The sequence below is a fragment of the Chanos chanos genome, chromosome 6 (genome assembly GCF_902362185.1).
Source record: "Chanos chanos chromosome 6, fChaCha1.1, whole genome shotgun sequence".
Classification (NCBI taxonomy): Eukaryota; Metazoa; Chordata; class Actinopteri; order Gonorynchiformes; family Chanidae; genus Chanos; species Chanos chanos.
In genome coordinates, this window is record NC_044500.1 from 41,775,010 (window position 1) to 41,784,544 (window position 9,535).

The 9,535-nt window shown below is 45.9% G+C and overlaps 1 protein-coding gene across 1 annotated transcript in view; it reads left to right on the forward strand.

The window, feature by feature from the left end:
• Positions 1 to 8,693, forward strand: part of prickle2b (prickle homolog 2b) — a 61,094-nt gene extending 52,401 nt beyond the window's left edge. Inside the window, exons 3-9 of the mRNA XM_030777747.1 lie at positions 37 to 220; positions 3,501 to 3,614; positions 3,717 to 3,854; positions 4,904 to 5,107; positions 5,638 to 5,824; positions 6,783 to 7,607; positions 7,804 to 8,693. Of these exons, the coding sequence (XP_030633607.1) occupies positions 37 to 220; positions 3,501 to 3,614; positions 3,717 to 3,854; positions 4,904 to 5,107; positions 5,638 to 5,824; positions 6,783 to 7,607; positions 7,804 to 8,693 (2,542 nt within the window). The remainder of the gene's footprint in view (positions 1 to 36; positions 221 to 3,500; positions 3,615 to 3,716; positions 3,855 to 4,903; positions 5,108 to 5,637; positions 5,825 to 6,782; positions 7,608 to 7,803) is intronic.
• Positions 8,694 to 9,535: the final 842 nt, after the last annotated feature.

Genomic DNA, 9,535 nt, shown 5'->3' on the forward strand with positions numbered 1-9,535 from the left:
ATCTAGATCACTGAGGTTTCTGTGTGTCTTTAACAGGAAGATCTGCCTCCACTGTAAGTGTCCACGAGAGGAGCATGTTGTGACCGCCATGCCTCTAGAGATGGAGAAGACCGTCACCAAGCTCATGTATGACTTCCAGAGGAACTCCACGTCTGATGATGACTCTGGCTGTGCCCTGGAGGAGTATGCCTGGGTTCCCCCTGGCCTCAAACCTGAACAGGTACCCACTTGTTTTCCCGAGGCTCCGAGAGACGCCCACAGTGTGCTCACACCCAATTCTATTTTTTTTTTTTTTTTTTGAAGATTCGTTGTTCTTGTTCAAACACAGTGTAGAGGTTTGGTGAGATTGGGTGGTGTACAGTTTTTTAAAAGTAAACCTTTTTAAATTGCCCATTCTTTTAAAATGATGGTCCTTTTTTAATATCTCCCACCTTCTGCCAGTCTTTGTTACAGTGAACATGCTTGGCCTGTGTCTGTAAGCCTATCAGCTTTACAAGGATCCTGTGTGTGTGTGTATGAGGCCCTTTATTGGGTAGTGAAATCATTTATAGATGCGAGTTTCATTTTCTTGATTAACTCAAGGCTAGCCTTATTACCAGTGCAGTGAGCCGGTCAATAACCAATAAACCCATCTAACATCCTCAGCCATTCTCTATCCCCAGAGGTCACATGATCCAGCCTTGAGTCAATTACTGTTTAACTGTGCAGCTACAAAGGCAGCACCTGCCTGCCACATTTAAAGTAATGCAGAATATCCCCAACTAAAAGCAATGCAGTGTTTTTGTCATTGGCTGTGTGCAGCAATGTGGGGATCGGTGTGAATGCACTTCATCAGTGGGCTTATTTTCTGTATCTTTGATGTTGCCTAATAAGCGCATAGAAAACATAGAAGTCTCTGCAGGTCTCCTGTCACATTGAGACAAAGTGTTTTGTTTTTTTTTTCTGGCTGCCGCTAATATCATTTTTCCTGAAGATCCACTTTTTAAAGAGTTGGCAACACAATCCTTATTATAAAGTTTAGGGCTGTTGCTATTGGTTGAAAGCAACAAACACACCCTCTTGATGTGCAGGCTGATGAATGACAGAAGGTTGCCGGGATACGCAAAACTCGAGTCCATGCATGCTATTGAGCAACCATTAATTATTCTTTCTTCTTCTTGCTGTGAGAGGCAGAGTCTGCTGTTTCACCCAGAGACAGTTATTGCCTCAAGACATGAGAAATGATACTCGTTCTCCTCAAGAACGGGAATGCACTGCATCTTTTGACTCATGATTTCAGAGAAAAAGGAAAGGTGCTTCTGCCCTGTTACTAACTCGGGGCCTGCCGTGTCTCTCCTTCTCTCGATTTGCAATGCTTATATGGAGTAACGCATGATCACATCTCACCAGATTAGCATTAGTTAAATGATCCAATTGGGTTGGTTAAGTTGCCAGATGGCCCGTATACCCAGAGGTACAAAATCCAGTCCACTGACAAGAGTGATGAGGAGAAGAACAAACCCACTCGACGTCAAACGCTAGGAGTGCTGTCAGTGTTTCATTTGAAATTTTGTAAGATAAAATGTCTCCTTGGTTTTTTTTCACTGTGGGGGGAAAAAAAAAAACATCTTAAAAAGCAGCATTGTTGCAAAGTCCCTCTAAAAGAGCAAATCTAATCATGCGGGTTAAAATGAAATATCCATTCATGAAATAAGACCGCTGAGCTTTTTAACGATACACCAAGACGACTGCTAAATGCGAGGAATGCTTCTGGAATTCTTCTCGACGCGTCAGACCGGGGCATGTGTGCCAGAGCAGCTCAGCATGGTCTTTCCCAGCTGAGGCCAGCTTCACGTTCTTCTCCCATTGTCATTTGTTTCATTGTGTCTTTTTAGGCTGTCAATATGACCATTGACTTAATGCAAAACATCTGTGTAGACTCTCGTTAGTTTATGTTAAGAGTCAGAACCCTGTCATTTTCTTCACCATTCACCATGCTTTCCTCTTTTGTGTGATTTTAAAGGCGGTTTCCAGATCACATGCCCTGATTACAGTTATTTTCCCAAGCCGTTTCGCTCGCAGCGGTATTGGGGTGTCTGGGCTTCTTTTGTCAGATCTCTACAACACAGCAGTGCAGTGGGATTTGGCCAAGGGGAGCGTCTTCCTATTGTGCTTGGACGCGTGTTCGGTAATTTATTGGGGTTTGACTACAGTTGGTGTTTCGTGAAATTTTTCGGCGATCTCTCAACAGCTCCTGCTCCGCTCGGTTACAAACCCTCACGGACTCTTATCAGAGCCAAAACAAGCAACTGATGAGCCATCAGCTCACATTTGAAGACATACCCTCTTGTAAAGGGAATCCATTAAGCTCTGGACGTGGCTAAGCGTCTGGAAATAATCTCCCAATTCACAGAATGTCCTGATGGTTTTCTTTCCAAGCATCTCGAATGCCTCACAGCTGTCATAAAACACATTTTATGTGTGATTCAGAGAACCCTTAATTTGCATCTATTTATTTTTTTCACACGCATAGACTGCCTTGAGACGTCGAGAAGAAAAAAATAATTACTAATAAGCGAAATGCTAATTTGTTCCATGACATTCGCTGTGTTTTACAATGCAAAGTATAGCTCAGATGGAACACGACCATCATAAAACATGCTTTTGATTACGGCTTTTTTTTTCTTTTGTTTTTCCACGATTTATATTGTACCTGAGCCGAAAGCAGATGGGACCCTGGTCTAGTATCAGATTAAATCATTATCCAGTCAAGCTTTTCTAATTGGCTTGCTTGTGCTGTCTGAGACCCCAGATAACAGCCCATCCCGAATACCTTCACCTCAGCATGGTTTTCTCTCAGTCTGCTCTCTCTTTAGAGCATCTCCCCCCACTCTTCCTCACTCTGGCTCTAAATGAGCTACTTATCATATTCACAACGTGTCCAATTAAGAGAAAGATGGTGGTAACAATGCTGTTTTTTTTCCAGTATGTACTGGAGGATTAGTGCAAAGCCCCTATCTGACCCCCTCCCAGTGATTTAATGAGTATAATCTGAAATTGGGCTTTGCGTTGCACATTTATACTGGGTCCCGATAAAGCACCTCCATGTCAGCAGGACAGGAGAGAGTGAAAGGGCACCTTCCATTAACTCCACATTGGTCATCCATAAATCAAACTGACTGTTATAGTTCTGTGTCTGTGTGTGTGTGTGTGTCTGCGCGTGCACAGATGGAGAGACAAGGACATGATGTGTGTGGGGGCTGAGACTAGAAGGACTTGGGAAATAAAGATCACACCCATGTATTTGCGACTGTCTCACCCCACTGCTACAGCCATCTAAGTGTTTGGTTAATAAACAAGCATTTCAGAGAGTTACTCTGTGAAAGCAGTTCCAGTTGTAAAGCATCACAGGAAGGACATTTCAGCATAAAGGACATCGCAGCAACTGGGTTCATTTCGTGATGGTTTTTGCATGATACTGGTGGTTTTAAACAGTGGTGTTTTCTCCTGCTGCCCTTCAGGTGCACCAGTATTACAGTTCCCTGCCTGAGGACAAAGTGCCCTATGTGAACAGCCCTGGAGAGAAATACCGAATCAAACAGCTTCTACACCAACTGCCCCCTCACGACAATGAGGTGAGACCACCGCAGGGCATTTTAAAGGTCATTTAAAGGCATTTGTGTCTGTCTGTCTGTGTGTGTGTGTGTGATCACTGATCCACTCTCCTCCGTGCACAGGTGCGTTACTGTAACTCTCTGGACGATGAGGAGAAGCGCGAGCTTAAGCTCTTCAGTAACCAGCGGAAGCGAGAGAATCTGGGCCGTGGGAACGTGAGACCATTTCCTGTGACGATGACCGGAGCGATCTGTGAACAGGTAAACCACGCAGCAGTCACACAGACACCTGCGCCCACACATACCGTTTCTACCCAACTGTAAACTAACATTCACAAAGAAGCAGAGGAGAAGTTCTCACCAAAATGCCTGTTATTCCGCATAACGGATAAGTCAGCAACTCCGGCAAAGACAGTTATAGGGATTTTCCTTTCCTTGTTTTGCCAGCCCATCAACACATTGGTGTCACAGAGTCAGAAGGACAGTAAATTAGAGAGCTTTGTAAGCTGGATTAAGGTTTCTAGCTGCCTTACTGTATACCCCTTCTGTTGCTACAGTGGAACAGATGTCACGCTGATACAGTCCGGATTTTTAAAAGCACAGAGTTTTGTCTACAAAGTGTTGGGAATTGTACAAGTAGTAGTTGTCAGGCCATGAGGTTATTGTAACAGACTCTTGTGTGGTGTGTGTGTGTGTTGGCTGTATTTCTCCCACTTTTCTCTGCTTTCTCTCTCACTCTCACTCTCTCTCTCTCTGTCTTCCCTCTCTCTCTTTCACTCTCTCTCTCTCTCTCTCTCTCCCTCTTTGTCTCATCTGTCGTACTCTCTCTAATACTCTTTTTCTCCGTCTGCATTTGTTGACCTGCATTTGTTTGTGTGCGTGCGTGCATGTGTGTGTGTGTGTGCGCGTGTGTGTGTGCGTGTATATGTGTGTGTTTATGTGGGACTCATCAAATATTCAGCCATGGGACTGTGAGTGTGAGTCAAGAGAATGGAAAATGCTGAATGGGATTTTCATTAAAGAAAACTCTGCGCTGACATCAGCCTTGCTCTTCCTCCAGCGAGAGCCACAGAGCCAGGCCTTGGCCTGTTCTGTTAGGCTCATCTGGAGTCTGTTCGCATGCTTATATCCTCTCACTTATACTGCACAGTGCATTATCAGAGAGGCATTAAGAGCAGACTGTCCTTTACAGCTAATATTGATTTCAACTCCGTCCCCTCCAGCTGACCTCTGAGTGTCACGGAGGTCATGTGCTCTTCAGATAACCTATGTACGCTTTCTCTCTCTCTCTCTCTCTCTCTCTCTCTCAGTGTGGGGGACAGATAAACGGTGGAGACATAGCAGTGTTTGCGTCACGGGCAGGTCACGGAGTGTGTTGGCACCCACGATGCTTTGTGTGCAGCATGTGCGATGAGCTGCTGGTGGATCTCATCTACTTCTACCAAGACGGCAAGATCTACTGCGGCCGGCACCATGCCGAACGGCTCAAACCTCGCTGCTCTGCCTGTGATGAGGTCAGCCCAGACATCTCCCACGCTCTGAATATTAATAGAGTTAGAGATGAGAGCACACTGTGGCTGACCGAGAGCTAACAGTGAATCCTGATAGATTCTAAACTGATGGACCGTAGTCTTAAAAGGTTTTAGTTAATTTCCAGTGATCTCTAGAATCACCTCAGGACCTGCTTACCTCTAGGACATCACCTTCACTAGGTAGCTTATTAGCTCGGACAATTTATAATGAATGTATTATATGCTGCATGTAATCGACATTAACCAGTTTATCTACTGTGAGGGTAATATAATGACAGAAATGATATGTTTCATATGCTCAGGGGTCTAGGATTGAAAATGGACAAATATTAGTCTTTCTACCCACTGCTTTTTCAGTATGTGCTACAGGAGGGTAACACATTAGAGGCTGAGTCTCTCCTGCTTGAAGTCTTTTCTTGTCACTCTGTGTAATTGGGGGAACCCTTCTCCTCGGAGTCTGAACAGTTTGATTAATGATGGGACCCCCTTCTCTCTTTCTCTTCTGTCCTCAGATCATTTTTGCGGATGAGTGCACGGAGGCGGAGGGCAGGCATTGGCACATGAAGCACTTCTGCTGTTTTGAATGTGAAACGGTGCTAGGGGGACAGCGTTATATTATGAAAGAGGGTCGACCCTACTGCTGTCACTGTTTCGAGTCCCTGTACGCAGAATACTGCGACTCCTGCGGGGAACACATAGGTAAGAGCTCATCCGTCAGTGCCAACGCAAAGTCCTCGCCGCGTAGCAGCAAGGCCGGCTGCCTCACCACCCCACCCCCCCCACCCCACCCCCTCGCCAAAGCAAGACAAATCTCTCTCATTCCAGCCTTCTACACAAAGAGCTACAGTTACTGCCACAAGAGAACTGGCCTGGTTTTAGCTACGGGTGAAACATCAGGCATGGATATGAAATGCTGTCTGAGACTGATATCGCAAGCTTTGCAATGGAGTCATAGGTTCAAAGTCAGTAGAAATAAGGATGTCCCTAAAATGGTCTTTACTCCATAGCGCAGTCTCTGTTCATTGCGACGCTGACATTCACTTTAATGCTCATATCCAGCTGTGTTATGGCTCTTCACTCAGGAGAAATTTAGTCTGTAATTATTTGCTGTACAGGATACAGAAAGTATTTGAGTTAAAGTGATTATAAATTGAAACCATCGGAAAGCATTCTGAAACCAGATGTTACCCATTAGAGCCTGGGCCATTTTTCCTTTGCAACTGGAGCCGTAATTAAAATGCAATGTATTTGTGTAGCACATGGCAAACTGCGTAATCAGTTTACCCTAAACACATCTAAACTTCAAGAGAATGACCCTAACCCTAACTATTTATAATATCTTATTAGCATTTCCTTTATTTGACCAAGAAAAAAAAAAGCTATTGCAGATGAAACATCCAGGCCTTTATCAAAGGAATACCGTGTCTCCGCTTTAAGAACAAGATAACGTTAAATCAGTACTTCTCTTATCCACGTGCGATCAAAAACAGTATATCTTGTTTCATATTTATCAGCATGCTTTGCAGTGTTATGCTTCCTATATAATACAGCTATTCTGTAATCAAACATGAGTTGTTTTTTTTCCCCATTTTTTCTTGTTGTGGTTTGTTTATGTTGGCGTAGCTGTATGGCTAAGCTGAATCTGATGTGATTGCAGGTATAGACCAAGGTCAGATGACGTATGACGGTCAGCACTGGCATGCCACCGAGGCCTGTTTCTGCTGTGCCCGCTGTAAGAAGTCTCTATTGGGTCGTCCCTTCTTGCCCAAGCAGGGCCAGATCTTTTGCTCGCGGGCCTGTAGCGTGGGCGAGGATCCGAACGGTTCCGATTCCTCCGATTCTGCCTTCCAAAGCGCCCGTTCGAGAGAGGCTCGCCGTAGCAGCTCAAAATCCAACAAGAGCAGCAACACGCAGGCCGGGAACAACCGCTACTCCTCTGACGTGGACCCGTTGTCCCTGCAGATGGATCTTCTGAGTCTGTCCAGTCAGACACCCAGCCTGACCCGAGATCCCCCATCCTGGAAGAGCCAGGTCGAATCCTATGGCTACGAAGGCCGATCGGAGAGCTCTGCAAGTCCCATGCAGCTCCTTAGCCAGTGTAACATCAGGACTACCTACAACCCCAGCCAAGTCCCTACTAACCCTCCAGACCAGAGAGCTAAGGAACCTTCGGGCACCAAGCGACCCCCCGTTTCGGCCCTTAAAGGACATTCACTCAATGACAACTGGTTCCAGCAGGCTCCCGAGGACTATTACCCCTCTAAACTGAAAAGTCAGGCCAGTTTTAATGAGGTTCCCCATAATGGTTTCATGGATAAGAGATCGGTCAGCCTGCACGTGTTCCAGAGGGAGAGGGAAGTGAGGCCTCAGGTGGGCCGCAGCAGAGACCCCATCAGTGCACTTAGCTTTACTGAACAGCTTACTCCACTGGAGCAAACACCCAGAGGCTCTATGGAGTCATTGGCTCTGTCTAACGCAACAGGTAGATATGCACTGCTCATTCAAAGCTCTTAAAATTGTGATGTTATTTTAATGTATTGGTTTTACGGGAACTGCATATGAATGATCATTTTGATGAGCCATTTTGTTATCCTTATATTGACTGTTTGCTTTATAAGGAAGATTTAGACCTGTCCTCTCGGAGCGTTTGTTGATGCTCGTCTCTGTTTTAAATGCAGGTAATTCGGCAGATGGAGGAAGTAAACGCCAAGAGCACTTGTCTCGTTTCTCCATGCCAGACCTGAGCAAAGACTCTGGGATGAACGTGTCGGAGAAGAGCAACATGGGCACGCTGAACTCTTCCATTCAGTGCCGTAGCTCCGAGTCCCTACGCAGTCTCACGTCTGTGCAGCCTTATATGGATCTGGATCCTTCTGTGCAGGCCCAGTACCCCTTACAGTACCATGAGGCCCCAAGCCACGGTGCACTACCCCCGGGCTTTGCTTATCAGGAGGAAGATCGCGTGAGTTTGGTAAGCGAGGCCAATAACGCTCGGCTGCCCCCTATGAGCGAGAGGACCCGTCGCCGTGGGGTAGACCCGGAGGAACCTCGCCGAAGACACCACCATCACCACCGATCCCGTCGATCGCGGCGATCCCGCTCGGACAACGCCCTGCACCTGGCTGCGGAACGTCGACCCCCCGCTCAGGAGAGACCTCAGCTTCGTGTGCGGGAGGACTACGACCAGTTCCCCCTGCCCCGTGGGGCACGGGACCCCTTCAGCGGCGGGAGGTTAAGACAGCAGCCGTTCAGACAGTGTCCCCGGACCACCTCCGACCTAACGCTTCAGAACCCCACTCCTCTCCGCCAGCAGGGCCGCTACGGTTGGGATGAGTACGGATACGACGATGACTGGTGTTCCACCTGCTCCTCTTCCTCGGACTCGGACGAAGAGGGCTACTTCCTTGGCGAGCCGATTCCTCGCCCGGTCCAACTACGATACTTGACCGGGGAGGAGCTCCTACATAAGTACAGCTCCGCCGGCTTGGGCGGTCCAGCTCAGCTCTCCGGCCGCGGACAGCTGCACACTCGCAAACGCAGGAAAAGCAAGAACTGCATTATATCCTAACATCATTAGTCTCAGTCCTCCTGACTCTTGCACAATAAGATTTCATTGTCTTAGAAGTTGCCACAGCTTGGAATTTCCTTTTTTTCTTTTTTTTTTTTTCTTTTTTTTTTTGCAATATCGTAAGGTTCCTCAGTGAGTGACAAGCATTAGGGTAATCTGTTGACATCACAAATGCTTTGCATGTTTTCCCATTAGATATTCCAATAATAATCCTGAATATTATACTGCTAAGGGGCTTAGACTGTGCTCAGCAGTTTTGTCCACAGTGTTTATCAGAGCCAAGTGTGCAATTGCTCTCTGTGTTGCCCATTCAACTGTTCACCGTGCCGTTTGGTCAGGTTCTGTTTATACATATAGTGTGGTTGTATGAAAAATACTATTTTAGTCAATACCTGGATGTATATAAGTATAAATGAATAAAAAGATTCGCTAAATTAAAAGATGTAATGTAAATAAAAAAAAATGTAAATGAGGAACCACATATTTTTATATTTTGTATCAATAGAATCATTTATGTATTAAGTCTAAATTAGAGGTAGAAACGCATGCACATTCATTTGGCTGCTTTTGGTCCTGCATTGGAATTAAAAAAGTATTTCAGTGAAAGGCTGCCAATTGTTGGATGGTTCTCTCATCAGGGTGAGATGTGTGACTCAGAGCAGACACGCATGCCATCTGCTCAATGCATAAATGCATAAGAACACAAAGCCAGTGGGATTTCAAACTGCAGTCCTCTGTAATTGACACACCTCACTGGTAACGACAGCAGTTATGAAAATGCAGTGATTATCGAACCTTTACATCAACGCTTGCTGACGTACAAGCCATCGACCGGATTTTAC